This window comes from Oratosquilla oratoria, chromosome 16 (genome assembly GCF_046742065.1).
Source record: "Oratosquilla oratoria isolate Oo_2021 chromosome 16, ASM4674206v1, whole genome shotgun sequence".
NCBI classification, from domain to species: Eukaryota; Metazoa; Arthropoda; class Malacostraca; order Stomatopoda; family Squillidae; genus Oratosquilla; species Oratosquilla oratoria.
The window spans coordinates 43,540,341-43,562,228 of NC_134792.1; the positions used below are offsets into that span (position 1 = coordinate 43,540,341).

At 43.9% G+C, this 21,888-nt stretch overlaps 1 protein-coding gene across 4 annotated transcripts in view; it reads right to left on the reverse strand.

Moving 5' to 3' along the window:
* Positions 1 to 468: 468 nt before the first annotated feature.
* LOC143033935 (protein fem-1 homolog C) overlaps positions 469 to 21,888 on the reverse strand; it is a 70,444-nt gene continuing 49,024 nt past the window's right edge. For 2 of the 4 annotated variants that reach the window (XM_076199614.1, XM_076199613.1), the window contains exons 2-6: positions 15,990 to 16,149; positions 12,441 to 12,641; positions 11,984 to 12,202; positions 10,953 to 11,142; positions 469 to 3,758 (exon numbers count right to left, since the gene is read on the reverse strand). In XM_076199614.1, coding sequence (XP_076055729.1) covers positions 2,675 to 3,758; positions 10,953 to 11,142; positions 11,984 to 12,202; positions 12,441 to 12,641; positions 15,990 to 16,149 — 1,854 coding nt within the window. In that variant the 3' untranslated portion in view covers positions 469 to 2,674. Of the gene's footprint in view, positions 3,759 to 10,952; positions 11,143 to 11,983; positions 12,203 to 12,440; positions 12,642 to 15,989; positions 16,150 to 16,755; positions 16,778 to 17,644; positions 17,775 to 21,888 lie in introns of those variants that run through there. The other 2 variants (XM_076199615.1, XM_076199616.1) reach the window with 2 other exon arrangements.

Below are 21,888 nucleotides of genomic sequence, written 5' to 3' on the forward strand. Positions count from 1 at the left end.
TATAAAACCCAGCACCCTACAGTGGCTGGCAACAGTCCATAGAATCTTACACACATTTTTTCCCTGACCACTGCTTAGGTCAGAGGCAGTCTGAGGGATGGAGATGACCTTTCATCCAATTATTGCATCATATTTTCCCAATAAAAAAACCAGAGCCCTACAGTGGCTGGCAACAGTCCATAGAATCTTACAGATATCTGTGAAGAAAGTTTGGGGTTTCAAAATGGGTAGCTTTGCTACCCATCTTGCAAAACCACAGACAACAAATAGGTGAAAGGTGGATGTATGTTTGGACTTGTCCACCCTCCTTATAAGAGGAAAACATTCCATTGGTACAGACAATTATATAGGTATGTATGCACATACTATTCCAAGCTCATTGGATAGTGATTGAAAATTCCTCAACTTCCTTTGACAATGCTGTTAGACATATACAACTTTCTAAACAAAGGTTAATAAAACATGCTGTCATAGAAACTTTGATGTAATTATGATAAGAACACATCACAACATATTTTCGACACTACTTAAGTCAACTCCTGAAAGAATGCAGGAGCAAGTGTAAAGCAGAAGTCATCTTAAGGGTGATTTTGTAGTAACGTCTCAAGCTTCCTCCTCGTCACAACTCATTGCATGTCAAAAGGTTCCTGGTCTGTGATTGGCTTCCATATTCAGGCCAATGTCTTGCCAATTTATTTTGTTACTCTGTGCATTGAGCAATTGAAGAGCTTGGCATGTGAGTCAAACAAAATCATAATGGGCATATAAAAAGTCAGCAATATATGAAGCTTGAGTAAAGAAATTTACACAATGAGAAACTAGAAACAAGACCTTGTACTATGTAATGTTTGATGTTGATTTTACATTCATTATATGACTGCATTATCTGATACACAGACTGACTATTGAATAGGAGGAGCAATTCAAGTAGCATCGAATATGAAATGAGCATTTGTGGTGATTGATAAGAAAGCAGAGGGGAAACTGGTAGCTGTGCGCTGCTCCTTGAAAAGGAGGTGAAACCAAAGTGATGCCTATTTGCAGCCCACTGCTAATTTTGGCAGAATGAATCCAGAGAGAACTGTTTTCTACCCACCCACCAGTTTTGAATTTTATTGTATTCAATCTAATTTGAAATAAAAGTTATATCCAAAATAATTCCTCAGTTCTCTTTAGTTGGAATAAAGGTACATAAAAAATCAAAAGAAATCAAGAATAGAGATGCTGTGTAGTCTGTTGGGGGGTGTGCTGATAGAGGGGCAGTTGCAAGAAATTAAATTAAAATCCTTTAAAACTGGAACCAATCTTGAAGTTGCCATTGTCGGAAAAAAAAGACCAATTTGATATTCATAATTTTTCAGACATAACTTTGAACATCAAAGATATGAAAATAAATTCTTAGATTATAGACATTTCTGACCTGACAGAATGAACATAAATATATATGAATACTGAAGTGGCTATACAAATTTTAGCATCAAATTGGTATTCTGTACAAGAGATGAAATTTACTCCTTAATGATTCACATGAAGTACACAGGAAATGTTGACTTTCACAAAGTAGTATAGGATAGAGTGTAAGACAGTTATAACTTCCATGAGCAGCCTACAAAAATAGGTCAGCATGACCAAGCACTGCAACCAACTGGATATGAGGAAAGTCCAGCATCTATTCTCTTAGAAGCTAAAAAGTTACCAGTATGCAACCCCAGGGGAGATCGGAGTGAGATATCACAGATATGGAGAGTAGAGAGGAATGGAGCAATCCTGTCCACCTGATATGCAGTATTTGGAAGCTGCTCATTTGTAAGGGGGGTTGGCAACAAGAACTGTGGGGGAGTGGGAGCAATGGCAACACCAAGACGAGCATACCATTATATACTTTTCATGAAATGGCACAAAAAGAGTAAACAGATTGCAAACATGCTTTAACATCATCAATCACCTTAGAAATATAATATACAAATTATACCGAGGTAATAAAGTCAGTCAATGACACACACGGAGCACAACACACACACCCCGAATGCCAACATGTGAGAAACTGATGGCAGTGCAATTCCCCATGCCATACGTTCCTCTGCGACGCTCTATACGTCTGCTATCACAGTAAGGAGCCAACCAAATCACAGCCTCCTCACCCAGAATGCAATGCAATGCCTCCTCCTGCCATGGATTACAGAGGGACTTTAAATTGATGACTCAAGTTCTTGGACTGCATTGTCCCGGGAAGGCCACACCCTTTGGATGCCAAAAGGCGAGACTTGGGCAATGGACCCCAAGGCACAGTGAGGAGATGAGCTTATCAGTGCCACTTTGTCTGTGATGAGGTAGCTGAAGTTGCTGTCCATTATGACTATGCAGCAACAAGTATGCATTTTGCCACTTCAAGAAAGTTGCAACATTAATACTGTAACTTCTACTAAATGAGCATAACATGAATGTTGTCATACACAGCATGGATGTTGTAAAAAATATGTAGCTTGACAAATATTAAGAAACAAAAAGAATGATGTAAATGTTGCCACACTTTCAAGACTTGCAAGACATTACAGCTCCTCTGGCACAGCCAAAAGCTCACCACTCATCAGGACTACCAGTATCTTCACAACAAATGTAAAGAAAATATGTATATTATGTACACTGTCTATGTACAACCCCACTTGCTGCAGTGCTAGTGTTGGTCCACAAACTGACATAGTCTCGGTGGTACAGAAGTTGCATATGGGATACTGTGTTTGCGCAACACTGCTGCTGCGAGGCACTGCAGTGACGTATGCTGGAGGGGATTAACAATCTGGTGCAGCTTTTGGCCTCGGGAAGCCCTTAGGCTAGCAAAACTCTGCCCTTCGTGATTAAGAGCATCTAAGTGTGCTCCAGCTGCCAAAAGCACTTGCACCACTTCCCGTCTGCATTGTTTATTGCTCCCCAGCACATGTAACGCTGAATTGCCCCAGTTATCACACTGTGTTGGATCTGCCCCAACCTCCAACAAAAGTGTCACTACCTCCACACTTGGGAAGGTACAAATGGGGAAGTGTCCCACTGTTGAGGAGGAGTCCCGTGAGCATGCGAGGTGGAGGGGTGTGACGCCACCTGTGCCACGTGGGTTGAGTTTGACCAAAGTGAAGACAGCTTTGCGCATGGTGTAACGCTGTAGTTCGGACAAAGCCGGGCCTAATTTGGACAAGAGACAGATGAGGTGCATCATGATGACTAAGATGCGATGGAAATATGTTGTATCTCTTTCTCCGTTAGCCCCACCTGCCTTGCTCAATTGAGTCATTCCAACTTCCACCTCCCGCATACACTTCTCAAAAACACGCATCATGTCACAAAAGTTGACGATGGGGACCTGCCTTCGCACACGGTCCTGTTGGCTATCCCTATTTTTTGCTTCGTTCATCATGAAGGAGAAGAGCTCAGCAAATGACACAAATGAGCTTTGTGTCATTGGACTTAATGGCTCAAGTATCTTTTGTTGCATGTCCAGTGCATACATCCACAGTGTGATGCATCTGTCAAAGTTGCCAGTGTCAGCATATACAGCTCCTCGGTAACGGATGTAGTAACTTGTGTCGGGATGAGCTGGTCCAAGGATACGTTCACGTACAAGTAACGCCTGCATGCGCATTTCATCAGGATCAGATATTATTTCATCCAGTTGCTGTGGTGTTGTCACTTCAATACAATTTTCATATGCTGCAATGGGTGACGGTTGCCGAGGTTTAGGAAAGACCATCATTTCATCCTCATACCTGCAAAATTATATAAGGATTAAAAAAATGTCTTGTAGTAAATGACATTTATAATTGTCACAAAATAGTACCAGTCTTAATGTTACACATAAACATCAGTAGTAGAGAAAGCAAACATAAACCTTCCTACATCCACATTATCCTCTTACAAAACTCTGCACACACACACACATTACCCTCCCAGTAAAACAATTGGAAATGACGAGGCAAAAGGAGAATCTATCCCTAGAAACAGTCACACCAAACATGTTAAAACAAATACCCTCCTCATTTCTAGTAATGGTGAGGGAGTAAAATTACAGGACTCCTATTAACCTGCCTCTAATCACATATATCTGGCAGTGGTCCCTGATATGTCCAATACATACATGCATCTACCAAATGCTTTTTCCCCCTTACAAGGGAGTTAACAAAAAAACAAAGGCATTCATTCCCTCCCATTCCATCCCCAATACACTCCGCTCCCCTCCACCCTGTACCCTCCCTCTTATCTTGGCACCTCCTGGATGATGGGTCATCCCTGCATCTTGTCCACTGCCCTGGATCAGAAGCAGTGTCGCAAGACAGAGCACACCCACAGCAAGGCTGCTTCATTAAATCGGCAACCCCCCCCCCTCTCTGTCCCCCCATGCATACAAGGAGAAGACGGGGAGAAATCCCTTCATGCATCACATCATCCATATACAACCATTCTCCATTCACCTCTGTCTTCTGTCCTCTCCCGTCCTTCCTCAACAGACATTCCCCTCTTCCCCAAAGCCCCTTTCACCCCATCCATCCACCTCATCCTAGGACATCCCTTCATGTTCACTCCCTACACATCTGCCTTCCATACCTCTTTTATCCACCCTATCTCCCATCTTCCTTACCGCCCCCGTTCTCCTCCTGACCTCCTCATTTCTAGTAACCCCTATCATACTTCTCAGACACCTCATCTCAAACACATTCAAACTCCTTCTGTCTTCCTCTCTATTTCTCGTTACATTTTTTAACCCACCAAGGCATTTACTAGCTTCTCTCAATCTACATTCTACCTCTGCCTACACACCTCCCTTTCCTGCCACATTTGCACCCAAGTATCTAAAACTATCCACTTCCTCCAGTCTCTCTCCCTTAATACTCACTTCCAGTCTGTTGCCACTCTCTCCCCTTGTACATCTCATCACCTTACTTTTACCCACATTTATCTTCAACTTTCTTCTTTCACACACTCTCCCAAACTGTCACTAACTTCCTCAATCCCTCCTCTGATCCTGCTACAAGTGCAGTGTTATCCGCAAACAACAGCTGGCTCACTTCCCACTTTTCTCCAGTTTCTTCAATCCTCTCCAATCCCTGACCCACCACTCTCACACCACCGCATCCATGTATAAGTTGAACAGCCAGGGCAACATAACACATCCCTGACAAAGTCCCACCTTTACCACGAACCACTCACTCTCTCCATTTCTAATACTGACACATGCTCTAATACTCTCATAAAAACTCCTGACAACTCCTAAAAGTTTTCCTCCTATACCGTACATCTGCAAAACCTCCCACAGTGCCTTCCTCTCTACCCAGTCATAAGCCTTTTTCAGATCCATAAAAGCCCAAAAAGCATACTTACTTTTTCCTATAGCTTTCTCACATGTCTTTCTACAAAAATTTTATCTACGCAACCTCTACCTGTCCTAAATCCACACTGTTCCTCATCAATTACTCCCTCTGTTCCTCTCCTAATCCTCTCAATCAAGATCCTCCCCAACTACACTTAACAAGCTAATCCCTCTGAAACTACTACACTCACACTTATCCCCTTTTCCCTTGTAGAGTGGAACTATACGGGCACTCCTCCAGTACTCCGGCACTCTACCCTCTCTCTAACAAATATTAAATAACATCACCAGCCAGTCCACCATCACTGTATCTCCTTTTTTTAGACATTCTGCATGGCATCCATCCAGACCAGGTACCTTACCTGCTCTCATTATCTTAACAACTGCCTTCACTTCCACTCATCAAGGTCATTTTCTTAGCACTTCCCACTGCAGCTATCTTTCCCTCCCTATCCTCCTTCACATTTGATAACTCCCTAAAATACTCTGCCCATCTTCCTCTTACTGCCTTCTCTTCCATTACCATCTCTCCATCTGCATCTTTTACCTTATCTTCTCTACTTGATTTGCCTCTTAATTTCTTTCCAAAACATCTTTATTACTTTCTGCCATACTCCTACCCCATTTCACATCTGCTCTCCTCTTTCCAAGAAACCCAAAAATAATCCTACACTCACACACACAATACGATACATATCTCTGCAGGATTTATAGGTCATAGAGTTTACTGCCTTGAGGCTACAGTTTTTCTAACAAACTGACATTGAAAATGCAATCTATGTAAATCTATGGTCAATCCACTGTCCCATGTCTTTCTTGCTGATCTATGGCTTGTAGATAAACAGACCATGGCTACTGGAGTGGATTGTATGTCACTTGAGAAAAAGATACCATATTGTTGTCTGGTTAATGCAAGAGTAGGACAATGTATGATTAAATGTTGTCTTCTGTATGGGGATTACAAAAGGTATTCTCTGGAGAAGGAGTACGAAAAGAAGCTGAAGGAGGAGTGGGAGGGAGTAAAGGATAGAGCAGAGATGGGTGTGGAGGAGGAATGGGGATGGTTCAAGGAGGGAGTCTTAAAGTGTGCAAGGATGGTGTGTGGAACAAGAAGGACAGGGGGAAATAGAAGAAAGGGTAGTGAATGGTGGGATGAGGAAACAAAGAAGGTTGTAGAAGAGAAGAAGCGAGCATTCACAGATTGGTTACAAAAGAGGACAGGGGAGTCATATGAGACGTACAAAGAAAAGAAAAGAGAAGTAAAGCAAAAGGTAAAGGAGGCAAAGAGGAGAGCAGATGTGAAATGGGGTAGGAGTATGACAGAAAATTTTGAAAGTAATAAAAAGATGTTTTGGAAAGAAATTAAGAGAGGAAGAGGAGGCGAATCAAGTAGGGAAGAAAAGGTAAAAGGTACAGATGGAGAGTTGATAATGGAAGAGATGGCAGTGAGGGGAAGATGGGCAGAATATTTTAGGGAGTTGCTGAATGTGAAGGAGGATAGGGAAGGAAAGATAGCTGCAGTGGGAAATACGAAGAAAATGAGAGTGATGAGTGAGGAGAATGGAGGAGAAATAAGGAAGGATGAGGTGAAGGCAGTTGTAAAGATGATGAAAGCAGGTAAGGCACCTGGTCTGGATGGATGTCATGCAGAATGTCTGAAAAAGGGAGGTTCAGTGATGGTGGACTGGTTGGCGAGATTATTTAATGTTTGCTGGAGAGAGGGTAGAGTACCGGAGGACTGGAGTAGTGCCTGTATAGTTCCTCTTTACAAGGGAAAAGGGGACAAGTGTGAATGTAGTAATTTCAGAGGGATTAGCCTGTTGAGTGTAGTAGGGAAGGCTTATGGGAGAATCTTAATTGAGAGGATTAGGAGAGGAACAGAAGGAGTAATTGGTGAGGAACAGTGTGGTTTTAGGACGGGTAGAGGTTGTGTAGATCAGATCTTTGTGGTAAGACAGATATGTGAGAAAGCTATAGGAAAGGGGAAGGATGTTTTTTGGGCTTTTATGGATCTGGAAAAGGCTTATGATAGGGTAGACAGAAAGGCACTGTGGGAGGTTATGCAGATTTATGGGATAGGAGGAAAGCTTTTGGGAGCTGTCAAGAGTTTTTATGTGAGTAGTAGAGCATGTGTTAGGATTGGAAATGGAGAGAGTGAGTGGTTTGAAGTAAAGGTGGGACTTCGTCAAGGATGCGTTATGTCACCCTGGCTGTTCAACTTATACATGGATGGGGTGGTGCGAGAGGTGAATGCTAGGGTAGTGAGTCAGGGATTGGAGATGGTTAAAGAAAATGGAGAAAAGTGGGAGGTGAGCCAGCTGTTGTTTGCGGACGACACTGTGCTTGTGGCAGGGTCAGAGGAGGGATTGAGGAAGCTGGTGGCAGAGTTTGGGAGAGTATGTGATAGAAGAAAAGCTAAAGATAAATGTGGGTAAAAGTAAGGTGATGAGATGTACAAGGGGTGAAAGTGGCAGTAGACTGGAAGTGAACATTAAGGGAGAGCGACTGGAGGAAGTGGATAGTTTTAGATACTTGGGTGCAAGTGTAGCAGGAAAAGGTGGAGTGAAGGTGGAGGTAGAATGTAGATTGAGAGAAGCGAGTAAATGCCTTGGTGGTTTAAAGAGTGTAATGAGAAATAGACATTTGGGAATGGATGCGAAGAGGAGACTGTATGAAGGAGTGATTGTGCCAACAGCACTGTATGGGGCAGAAACGTGGAACATAAGAGAAGAAGAGAGAAGGAGTTTGAATGTGTTTGAGATGAGGTGTCTGAGAAGTATGGCGGGGGTTACTAGGCTAGATAGAGTGAGAAATGAGGAGGTGAGGAGGAGAACAGGGGTGAAAAAGGATTTGGGAGAGAGGGTTGATGAAAGAATATTAGGATGGTTTGGACACATGGAAAGAATGAGTGAAGAAAGACTAGTAAAAGAGGTATGGAAGGCAGATGTGGAGGGAGTGAACATGAGGGGACGTCCTAGGATGAGGTGGATGGATGGGGTGAAGGGGGCTTTGGGGAAGAGGGGAATGTCTGTTGAGGAAGGAAGGGAGAGGACGGAAGACAGAGGTGAGTGGAGAATGGTTGTATATGGATGATGTTGTGACTGCATGAGGAGGAATGGGCGGGGGGGTGGGGGGTGGTGTAGTATGTGTGAGTAAATTTTGACGCAGCCCGAAGGGATTTCTCCCCGTCCTCTCCTTATATACAAAGGGGGACGGAGAGGGGGGGTCGCCGATTAAATGAAGCGGCCTTGCTGTGGATGTACTGTGTCTTGCGACACTGCTTCTGACCCAGGGCGGTGGGCGGGGTGCAGGGATGACCCGTCATCCAGGAGGTGCTCAGATGAGAGGAAGGGTGGGAGGGGTGTGGAGTGTATTTGGGGATGAAATGGGTGGGAGTGTTTTTATGCCTTTCCCATTTTGGCTACCTCCCTTGGAAGGGGGAAAAAGCCTTGGTATATGTATGTGTATTCTCTGGCCAGGAGTATTCTGGGTTGTTGCCACTTCAAAGCTGGGTGGTGGCCTCAATGTAGTTGTTCCAGTTTCTTGCTTGTTGTGGGAGGAATTTTCAGTCAGGTTAGATAGCTGGGGCAGTCAGGTTGAGTATGGAGTTTGGGGGTCAACCTTAGAGTGCTTGATCTGTAATCTGGGTGTGAATGTGTTTTTGTATGGATGTAGAAAGAGGTGTATGTGTTCTTTTATGGGATATGTGTGTTTTTGTGCAAGACATAGTACTATGTACTGTCTTGTTAATTGCTTCTGACCCAGGACAGTGGGCAGGAAACAAGGATGACCCATCACCCATGAGAAACTAGGATGAGAGGGGAGAAAGTATGGTGGAGGGGACTTGGCTACCTTCCTTATAAGGGGGAAATAGCTCTTGGTATACAGGAGGAGTTTTTCTGCAACTGGTTCTGCTTGTGTGTATATGATGGGATGAATGATGGGATTTATGTAAACCAAAACAAGAAACAGGGTCATTAATCAACTAATCTATCACCCTAGTTCTCTTGCAGGAGACCCACAGCTTATAGGATACTGATTATGGCCATTTGTTCACCTCATATAAATATAAAGACCTCACAGCTGTCTAATGGAGTGCTGGAAAGAACAAGACAAACTGTTCATCATCTTCTGTATGATGACTGCATCTTGGCATTTATTGTCTTTTGCCAGTAAGTCTGTGCTGGTTAAGGTCTTGGTGATGGATTGTGTTAATACTATTCTTGTGATTTACGCAACAGTTTAGGGATATTGAGTACTGCGGGTAGTTGAGTAGAATACTGCTAGTCAGGTATGCTGGTGGTGTAATCAAAAGCATGCTGGTCTCGCCACATTCACATAGTGGGTTCTAATCCAGCACTTCTCTCCAATTCCAAGCAGTGACTGTTACCAGCCATAACACAGGGCAAAGGTAACAGCTTTGGCCATAGTTATGTGTCTCATGGCATAGACTCCTCACCACCTTTCTAGTTGTTAATGTGATGTGAGAAGTGAGTAGGTTCAAGGGAATATCCCCCACACACCAAAACTACTTAAGAACATCCTAAACCACAACCTTGACGGGTAACACATACATAATACACCATCTGGGTAACAACTACTACAAACCAAAAGGTAGATCATTCTACCAGACATCCTAAAGATTCAGAATCAACTAAAATTAAAGTCAATCCTACATACTATCCTTTCATTTGTAAACCATACTACCTCTACTGATCTACTTCTAATATCATTCCCTACCAACCACCAGAAGGGATGACCAACACAGCAATAGAAAAACACATACAGAGAAGACAGTAGGACAGAATCAGTGATGATAAGGAATATTGACATGGAAAAATTAAATAATTGTGACCAGTCAGGCAACACAAATAAATACATACATTACCAAAAGTTCCTTTCCCTCTTACAAAGGGGAAAATAAATAAAACACATTGAAGGAATCTTATTTGGCTGTAAATTTCCTGGTTCAAGCACCTTTCATCAACAAATAATATCCATGATTCTGATGTGATATTAAAGTTACTACCATTCTCCGACCATTACAACCTTTCATCAACAAATAACATCCATGATTCTGATGTGATATTAAACAGTTACTACCATTCTCCTACCATTACAATATAAATGTTAGTTTTATCATAATTGCTGCCATGAGTTTCGCTGACTGGACACAGGTGGACCCTCAGTAGCAAGGAGCAGCCCTCAGGTTTTCAGAGATATCTGAGGTGTCTATGTCACCAGCTGATATGAGCATTAGGAAAGTAGCAGTTGATGGTTATTAGCACAAGTTTAATCTCAACAGGTAGGTAGAGTGAATGAGTGTTTTTTTCACCCAGTGAGTCCCCACACCAATACTACACAATCAAGTCCCAAATTTCTTCTCTGAGAGACCTGTGGAAGGCCTGAACTGCTGCCAGTTACTGCAAGGCTGCAAGTTTTTCACTTAGTGAAACTTAAGGCAACAATAACTATTAACCCCAATATGAAACTTCATTCAAGGTATAATTAAACCCAAAGTTGATCAAAATCATCTAAGACTTGCCATACTTTACATGATAAGGGTTATTGAAGCACTAATCAGTTGTTTCCATACCTTTCATTCATTGCCATTTTCCAGAACCTGTAGGCACCAAGCATATCCCTCTTTTTATCTACATATGTGGCACCTAACAATTCCAGAGCATCAATTTTGTCACGTGTTGAAACCAGGTCGGAGCGGGAGATAAGGTACTCTACAATGTGTGTGTGTCCTGTCACACTTGCTGCTAACAAGGGAGTCATACCTGTGTAGAAAAATATCAGTCAATTCATCTAAATGGATAAGTTGTGTGTGATTCACCATGATTTTGGATCACGTGTTGGACTTGTGATCAACAGCTCTATTTCCCTCTCAGAAGAGAACTCAGAGCTCATATATGACCAATCTATGGGTAATGCTGTGACCTTACATGCACACACACCTCCAAGTCCCAGCAATACTGAAATTATTTCGGGATTTGAACCCCGACTGCTATAGTAGTGGCTGCAATTGCTGCCACTGCGCCATTAAGTCGTGTGTGTGTGTATGTGTTCAGTACTTGAGTTCTGCAGAACACATCAAATTTGTAATAAATTATAACATACCTCATTTTCAGGGCAATTCAACAATTTATATTGAATGGGCCACTACTCTGAAAATTATATTAAGATACACCTGGTCATATACTGCACTTGGGATGTAATTGGAAGCATGCAGGTCTTGCATCTTCCTTGCTCAAATCCCACTTTCTGATTAGCAGCAGTAATGGTCACCTGCCCCAACAGTGCAACTGCATAGGACAAAGTTGACTGTTTTGGCAACAATACACCTGGTGTATGGTCTTCATCCTCCTTTTGGTACTATTCAATTTACTACTAGTTTTACTACATGTAATCTTTGATGATCAATTCAAAATTCTATATACTATCTATAAATCATTAGTTCAATCAAACTCTCATTTATTTGAGATATCCTAAATTATTTGGAAGTTGATCAGCCTTTCTATGGTTGTACAGTTAACCACCCTGGCACAATGCATGCAAGGATGTGCATGCACTCTCTTAAAATTTTTGCAGTCAATAATACCTCATATGGAGAACACCCACCATAAGAGTCAACGTCCATTTTGGCACCATGGTCAATTAAAAGCTTCATTATGTCAAGAGAGCCAGACTCTGCACAGTCATGAAGCGCTGTATTGCCTTTTACACTCTTCCGGTTCACGTCAGCCTTGATGTCAATAAGGTAGGATGCAATGTCGTAGTGGCCCTTGTAGCAGGCAATCATCAAGCATGTGTGACCATGGCGGTTGGCTACTTCTATATCTGGGGTGACAATGAGAGTTGAGAAGAGGTTAATAATGAAAGACAAGGGGTACTATACAATTACAAAATAAATGCATCACCATTAAAACATCAATGACAACAATCCATTGCACATGGGCTTTCTTGCAGGAGACCCACAGCTGGGTAACCAGCAATGGCCACTGGACAAGCCCATATGTCACTCAAGGAAGAAGTGAAATCAGTATGCATAGCAGGAGCACTTTCCCACACGACTCACCTGAGTTGTGCTCAACTAGGTATTTAACAATGTCAAAGTGTCCGTCAAAGCAGGCTGCTCTGAGTGGGGTGGAGTTGGTCTTGGTGGTGGCATTAACATTGGCTCCTCGTGCCAACAGATACGAAACGACCTCGAGGTGCCCCGCTGCGGCAGCACACCACAAAGGCGGGGCTCCATCGATCGTCTCACCATCAAACACGACTGGAAAATAAATAGAATAAAATAAATAAAATAATAATTGGTTAATTTTTTGGTCAAAGCATACTGTATCACTAGCCCACTATTTTTTTTCTCCTCCCTCACTCCTAATCACAATAACTGTTCAAGTTAGTATTTATTCTCAGACACCTGATCATATTATCAATACTCTAGTCCTGCTAAATCCAAAGCCCTCAGTTTGTTGGTGGTGTTGGTTAACAAACAGTTGTACTGGAGGTAGAGAGGAAACTAATCACCCTGTCTGGCTGTAGCCAAATGTCCACCCCAATTCAGCTGTGGACATATATGTGCAATGCCAGTGGTGATTGGTCTGTAAATGTGTGTGAGGCTTAGAAGCAGAATTGAAAAGTTACATGTTATATTTCCTGTGTTGATAGAGTACCCTATGTGATGCATCATGACTACAGCAGTCACTTAGATGAACAGTCTTCTATTTAACTTATAAATTTGCATATTGCTGGTGAGAGATTGCCAATAATCTTGTTAGGCATGTTCACAAAAACTACATGAAAAATTTCAGTCATGTAGCACAACCTTCCTCTCGAAGCCCAATATATTGGTCATTATTTTAAAGGAATGTCATATTCAGACATTCCTTGATAACTCCTTCTCTCTTGTGCACTGTGTGGTTTTATTTGTTTGTACACACACACACACACACACACACACATGTATGTTTACCAAAAGGTCCTTTCCCCTTTTATTTAGGAATGGCCGATTCAAAGTACACTTCCACTTCAAACAGAATCTAATATGATATTCCTTTATTTACTCCTAACGCAAATCTGTTGTTGCTTTGTTTATTTTTGGATGGTAACAAGTTTCACTTTTTTCCTTTTTTGTTCAAGATACAGTGTAACATGCTCAAGCAAGCCAATTGTTCTTTTTACACCCCCCTGAGACCAATAACTAATACTTGCAAGTGGTGGTCCTAAAAGATATCATCTCCAAAAGCCATCAACACCCTCACCTACTACATGTGCAGCCATTCCTCCATCTTTTTTCATACAAGGAAAGTTGACATCTGGCAATATCTCTCCTACTACTATTACTACTATGAACAAGTGACAAAAAAAAAAAAACAGTCCCATCCTAATTCAACATAACAGTTCAAGGTTTCTTCCTAGAGATCTGGAGAAGTACAGCAGAACTGTGGATTTTCAGCTGGGGCACTCTAAGCAACTAATTATTATTACTACAGCCACATACACTGTGACACGGAGAGATAGTAAGAACCATGAAGATTTCACATTTAGGCATACAGTACATCCTAGGTCAGGAAAATTATTGTCTTTATATCCCACAATGAATGAAAAATATGGTGTACTCAAGTCCTGACACAACTATTTCATTTATTGAAAAATAAAAAAATGCTATCACTCTATTTCTGATCATATTACTGAAAACTATTTCCTTAAAAGATTCTTTTAAAGCAAAATAGGGATATGATGAGACTGAATACCGCCCAAAATATACCATCCCCTTCTTGTTGGCCTTTTCTCTTTCCCACAGTCCTATCTCTACCATAGTTCATTCACAAATGCTAATATTTCCTATTCCATACCTCCTTGCACCTCAAGCATTTTGTTTCCACTTTACTCACCCTACTTTATTCACAAAAGCTATAATTTCCTATTTCATAACTCCTAGGATCTCGAGCATCTAATTTCTACTTCTCTCTTGCTGTAGACCCCACCACAAACCCATATTCCATACACAGCACTGAGCATTCTTTTCATTCACATTCTTTTCATTGCTCCCACTGACATCATCTTACTTCTCTACATCACTCTCAGGGTACTCCCTCCTTGGTTCCTGTAACTTTCTACCCTGCTCCCTATGCAACAGCTTATCAATCTTTGTGCCCTCCACCATTAATTTATTATCATACCCAGGTTTCTCCACATTTACTCGCAACCTCCTGCTTGCAATGTAATCTGCATACAGTAGCTATTTATCATCCATTCTTGCCCTTTTTCTTCTAATTTTGTCCTACTCCCAACTTGTAAACTTGTTACAGGTGAGAAATGTAGTAACACATCTGTAAATCACAACTAACACCACAGTTGGATGAAAGAAAGAGTTAGCAATTGAAATATATAGTTTCGCTTACTCAACTCTTTCTTTCGTCCGACTGTGGTGTGGTTGTAAACTTGTATTTACTGATTTCACCATTCCATCCATATACGGGTGACATTAGACATTCATGCCTCAAATCAACATTTACCTACATCAGACTTTCCTTATTTACCACTGTGCGTGTGTGTGCGTGTATGCGTGTGCGTGTATTTACCTAGTTGTATTTACCTAGTTGTATTTTGCGGGAAGGGGAGCTATGCTCGTGTTGTCCCGCCTTTGTATCTTGCAGTGTCTAGTTTGTTTTTAAACTCATGAATGGTTTTTGCGCATACTATTTCATTGTCCAGTTTGTTCCAAGTGTCCAAAACTCTATGAGGAAAACTGTTTTTCTTCAGTTCTCTTCTATAGCTATGTTTTTTTATTTTCTTTCCATGTCCTCTTGTGTTTCTTTTGTCCCAGTTAAGTAAGTTCTCACTATCGAGTACCTCTGTGCCTTTCATGATTCTGTAGATGGTCAATAGGTCACCTCTCTCTCTTCTTTGCTCCAGTGTCGGTAACTCCAGTTTAGCCAATCTCTCTTCGTATGATAGGTTTGCAAGTGCAGGTGCCATTTTTGTAGCTGCTCTTTGGATTCTTTCTATTTTCTTTATATTCTTTTTGGTACTGGGGGACCACAATGTCGCTGCATACTCTAATCTAGGCCTTATCAATGTAACCAATATTTTTTTCATCATGTCTTCGTCCAAGTATGTAAACGCCACTTTTATTGATCTTAGCAAGTTGTAAGTCTCCCCGACAATTTTGTTAATCTGTATATCATAGGACAAGTCGTTCGTGATAATTACTCCCAAATCTTTTTCGGATCCTACTTTCTTTACTTCTTTGGTTCCAATTGTATATTTTCCTGATATTCTGTTTTTGCTTTTTCCAAACTCCATTATGCTACACTTCTTAGTATTAAAGTCCACTTCCCATTTCTGACTCCAGTTCCATACCCTATTTAGGTCTTCTTGCAGTGCTTCACAGTCCTCATCAGTTTCTATTTTCCTTAGCAGTTTGGCGTCATCGGCAAAGAAGCTCATGTAGCAGTTCACGTCCTCATCCATGTCATTCATATAGATAGCAAACATTATTGGTGCCAGCACAGATCTGTGTGTGTGTGTGTGTGTGTGTGTGTGTGTGTGTGTGTGTGTGTGTGTGTGTGTGTGTGTGTCTGTCTATACAAGTAACAACAAACACCATCCTCCTTACCTGAGCCTACTTGCTCGAGGTCGGCATTGCACCGTTCCACGAGGTACTCGACGCAGGCGATGTGTCCGTTCTTGGCGGCCATAACGAGGGGCGTGGCCCCATTCGTCCTTGCGCCCACCAACAGTACCACTTCGCTGCGGCTACGGTGGTCCAGGAACAACTGCAAAGGGTGAAAAAAGTCTTAGTCAACATAACAAATTGTCCCCGTCCCCTCTTCATTACCCCCATATGAATCACCATCCTTGTCACTAACCCATTACTGGCGACAAGTACATTCACTCTGGCTGTCGCCAAGCGATTTTATTTAATTGTAGGATATAGAAAGACATGCACAGCTTACACAGCTGTCATCTGCAGGGCGGATGTTGTAGGATGACCTCTAAGCCACCACTAATCTCTTAAAGCTCCTTGGATCCCTGAACAAACAACAAACCGGAAACTGTACAATATGCCTATACTACTACACCCACGCACAAACACATCATACGAGCACGCACGCGCGCACACACACACACAGTGATGAGCATTTACAAAACGGAACGAACTAAGCAACATGTGCAAGTACCATACAGACGCGTTCGTCGACTGGGCGCCTATTACACCCATTCAGAAAAACGAGTCATTATTCATAACCAATGCACGATATTTAAGTTTTGTCATCGAGTATATATAATACTTAATATATTATAGTACATCCTACACAATATTCTGCCACAAGGAGTCGCATTTTCTTGATTACCAAAATTCCTCCAAAATTGCCTATTACCTCCATAACGAGGGCCAGTAAACCTCCCACCTGGAAGGGGAGGGTGGGGGGGGGGAGCTGGAAGAGAGGCACAAATGCAGAGGAGAGACGGAAAGCTCCTCTGCCACCCGAGTTGTGTTAAGTAACCCGGTGGCTATGGTTACGGCCACACCACCAGCCATGACTAGAGGGAGGGCAACGCGGACGAACGCGAGCGCGAGCGCAGAGGGAAGGACACACATGCTCCGTCGTCGCCGCTGGGGAGCTCTGGTGCACGGCGCATGGGTCACTCTCTGCGCGCAGTGTCTTTTCTGAATGAAAAAACTTAACTCCTTTCAATAAAGAGAGGATGCCACCACCCAGTACGGGCGCCAGGAGAGAAGGCCCGTCGCCACAGCCTCTACTGTAGGAAAACTTCCTTCTGTACTGCTGTGAGAGCGACACGATTTACAAAGGTTGCGTGATGTTGGACGGTCGGTCAGCCAGCCCGGCCGGCTAAGGCCATGTAAGGAAGAACTTAGACTTGTCACGAGTTTTCTCTAGGAGAAGGTCGCCTCAGTGCGGCCTGGCTGGTTGCCTTCCGCTATTGCTACGAGTGGCGCGCTGCGTTCGCATAGCCAAGCTTCAATGCACAAGCACCCCACGGAGTAACTCGTTTGTCCCCGTCGTTTTGCTACGTTAGAGGGTGAAGCGACTGAACATTTAGGAGTTCATGGATACACAAAGGCTTCAAGAAGTCCAGGTGAGAATAGCCCATGCCCTGGCTCGTCAACACCTCGAAATAGTCTCTCCGAGGGTGACAAAATAGGGCGGAGAAGGGGAACGGGACCTTTGCTCTCGTGAAGAAACATCACCAACATCGTCATCACCACGAAACTGACAAGGAGCAACATTGTTCCATTTTGTTCACCCTTTCTTTTCCTGCCAAAAGCAAAGCTTCAATGGAATCTCTTCGCCACCAAACCATCACCACATCCTCCTCGGCACTATAGATTTCCTTATGTAGACAACTTAATTCTTCTGGGAGCTGGAGGGATCGCCTTAAAGGTGCAGAGACCTTCCCTGACCCTTTCCAACACTCCCTCGCCACCCACAACCTTTTATCATCATCATCATCATTATCTTCCCCTCCTCCCTCTCTCTCTCTCCCTCCCTGCCCTCTCCGCCTGCCTTTCTGCGGCACGGCACCGGCACCCCCCGGGCGGGTGCCAACAACGTGTCGTATATTCTGGCCCCGACGCCAACACTCAGAAATAGTTGGCGCCCGCCACTGCTCCGGGGCCGCTGCCTGTCAGCAGCAGCAGCAGTAACATCACTTACCGACACTAACCATAATAAATTCACCCAAGTGCATTCGTTACAGGATCCTGGTTGTCAGACGATTTCACTTAGCCTGAGGCCTTGTTCACACTTGCGGTTTGTGACACGCAGAAACCGCGGTGGCACCACATAGTAAGGGAAAGATTGCGCGGTTGTGTGTGAACGTCTCTATTAACTTACACTGTAATTCAACCGTCGCGATTCCGCGTGGCACCACATAGTAACGGAAAGATTGCGCGGTTGTGTGTGAACGTCTCTTAATTTACACTGTACTTCAACCGCCGCGGTTGAAATCGCTAGTGTGGATAGGGCCTAAGATGAATAAAATCTCCAATACCCCAAAACGAAAGAATGACTAATTCGCCACGCTTTCTTTTTAACAATGAAAACAAATATAGTTGGCGTTACTATAACCACTCGTAAAGGAGTCGCTCCTAGTCGGGGCCCCTCACCGGGCGTCCACAGCAAACCCTTCCATCACCACCCCAACCCCCCATCTCCTCCCTACCCCTTCCCCGAGCTGAGGGAGAGAGGAGAGGGTACACGGGCAAGTAGGCCCATCCTATTCCACATTACTAGTCTTCAATGTGCGGCTTGGCCTATACACTTTACCATAGTTTTAAGAGCCGGAGTGGTTGGTGGCAGTGTCCTCCCTACCCCTTCCCCGAGCTGAGGTAGAGAGGAGAGGGTACACGGGCAAGTAGGCCCATCCTATTCCACATTACTAGTCTTCAATGTGTGGCTTGGCCTATACACTTTACCATAGTTTTAAGAGCCGGGGTGGCTGGTGGGGATGTCTAGAAATTTTAGCTGGGGATATGAGATTAAGGCGAAGAGACGAAGAAGAAGAGGAGGAGGAGGAGGAGGAGGAAGAAGAAAAGGAGTGGTTGTGCCTATGTATGCTCTACCACCTGACCTTTGTGTCCGTGAGGCCTCCAATAAAAGCCAGGGGTCACGGATGCTATGATCGTGCTCCGAGTAGACGTGGGGGAGGAGGAGGAGGAGGAGGAGGAGAGAGGACGGCGGTGGCGTGTGGGGAGGTTCGAGGAGGAAAGGGCAGTCGATAATAGGAAGGAATAATGGAATGGGATGGGATGGGTGGCAAACGGGAATTTCCAATCCCCCCCCCCACCTCTGCTTCTTAGCACGACCCCCCACCCCTCCCATGTAATCCCCACACCGGACGCACACGCCAGAATTCGTTGGCTCGATCTGAGGCAATTCTATTATGAACAAGACATCGTGATCATCGGGATCCATGGCTTGAAATGCCGTTCCATGTACTTGCGGACACACGAATTTTCAAATACAAGAACCATACTCTCCCTTCCCCTCCTTCCCTCCCTCTCTCTTCACTAATAATGCTAATCACTTTCAAATTCTACTGACCCTTGTTTCGGCTACTGCCCAACTTAAATATTTCCTTTGCCACTGGTCCTATCTCTTCGGCGTGATGCTGTCTCCAAGGCGACATACAATGCAGACAGGCAGGACAGGATGGTGATGAGAGAGAGAGAGAGAGAGAGAGAGAGAGAGAGAGAGAGAGAGAGAGAGAGAGAGAGAGAGAGAGAGAGAGAGTCTAATAAAGAGGTCATTACTAACAACCACCCCGAAGTATGAACGATTTATCACTTGTTTATAATTAACCCATTCAACTCCGATGACAAGATGTCTTGTCATTTGGTCAAATAAAACAAAAAATCATAATAAAACAACAAAATGTTTGATGATCAAACAGCACCAGAAAAATATGACGTCATCAGTCCTCCTCGAGGAGGACTGACGACGTCATATTTTTCTGGTGCTGTTTGATCATCAAACATTTTGTTGTTTTATTATGATTTTTTGTTTTATTTGACCAAATGACAAGACATCTTGTCATCGGAGTTGAATGGGTTAAAACAGTTGTTTGGTGTACCATTAGAAACGATATTTGAAAAGGTTTGACGATTGATTTACACGTCAGCTGTCTATTAGAATAAATAAATGGGAGAAAAAAGACCCCTTGAATGAAAACAAGTAGGTAAATAAAAATAAATAAATAAAGTGACGGCAACTACGGAAAATCACAACATACGGGGGAGGGGAGTGTTTGTGCTGTTCAGAGACGTTTAATGATTTCACCCACCCTACAGGCTCCTTTGCTCTGCAATGGATTAAAGAGTGCAATTTTTCAAATTTGGTTTCATCGTGATGGCATGTTAAGGTTTAAGTTACACTCTCACTTCAATGACTATCAGGACGTCCCTTCACCGCTTTCACTATGCCTCTCCAGACCAATCTGTCCTCAGCTATTTCCTTCCAATTTTTTTTTTGTTCATAAAAAAACTAAGCACACGAAAATGATTGAGAGTAAACCCAGTTTATCTGGGTTGCTTCTCACTCGAGAAACAATGAACTCGAAGATTAGATGCTTGCTTTAACATCACTGGCGCCAGTGACGAACCAAGTGTTAGTGTAATCCCTCTTCACTCGATCACCTCCTCTGCCCCCCACCCCGCCCCCCATCGGGTCTCCTAATGGACCAAGAAACCACCGGAACGCTTCTCCAAGGCAAACGGAGGCAAGATTCTCGCTAGTCATTTGCGATCATAGTTCAAGAAATCGTGAGTCAGACACCTCCATCCCTCGAACCAGAATTTCCCGAGGAAATAACTCTGTTCTGTTTTACTACCGTCTGAAAAAGATTTCCCCAAACCCTCCTCCGGGGTGAGGAGGTGCTGAGGTGGGTTCGCAGTGACGTTAAACGTAAAACATAGCCGGAGGAATCGCGGTGAAGGCTCCTTCCACATGACCGCGCCAGGTGTCGTGATGCGCCCAGGTCTGCGCAAGACCGGTCGCACTGGCGAAGAAGACATCGAGCGGAGCCCACCAGGGGGACGAACTCGCAGACGACTGACAAACGCCTCTCCTGTCCCCATCCCCCGGAGTCCACGAACCCCCTGAGATCGGGTGCACGGTCCCACAACCCGTGCCGGACGTTTTAAGTCGGTGTCTAAGTGACCAAAGACGAACAGCAATGCATGCGTTTGGGGTGTGCGAGAAAACAGGCCTCCAGATGGCTTTGAAACCCCACCCTCACCATCACCGCAGCAATCGCTTACATATTTGCATGCATGCGTGTGCCACCTCCTTTGTAAACTCATTGTAAATGCAAATCTGAGCTCCAAACATCTGTTAGAATATCTACCTATGCATCACATGGGCGGGAACGCTCGGCAACTATGGCGAACAAAATCCTTATCCGACTGCGATTGACGAAAGGTAAAGAACCCGAAAGTCGGGCCGTGCGGTCTCGGATATCGATTTTCCTTTAAGAAGGTTGACCTTGGGCGTTGGTCAAGCCAGGTGTGAAGGACGAGGTTAAGGGTCAGCCACCCCGGAGGAGGCGCGGGGGTAATGGAGGGAGGCAGCCACCTTGTCTGCAACACTCCTCCTCGAAGTCCAGCGGGCGACGCACTGCACCAAGCGGCCAACAAGTACACCAGGTGTCAGTACCCGTAAACGTCACAGCGACATCAGCAGCTATGTACCATTCCTGTAACAGCTGCTGCAACGCAGCCAGCCTACAGATGTTCGTCGGCTTCACGGCTGTTGAATCGAATGTGGAACAACAAAGAGAGGTTTTGGGCACAATTCCGTATATCATATAACAGTGCATGAATGTGCACGCACGCACACACATACACGCACGCGAGATAGACAAAGAGAGGCGGGACACGAGCACAGCTTTTATTACGGAGAGGGATGGGTCGCCGATTTAATGAAGCGGCCTTGCTGTGGATGTGCTGTGTCTTGCGACACTACTTCTGAACCAGAGCAGTGGACAAGATG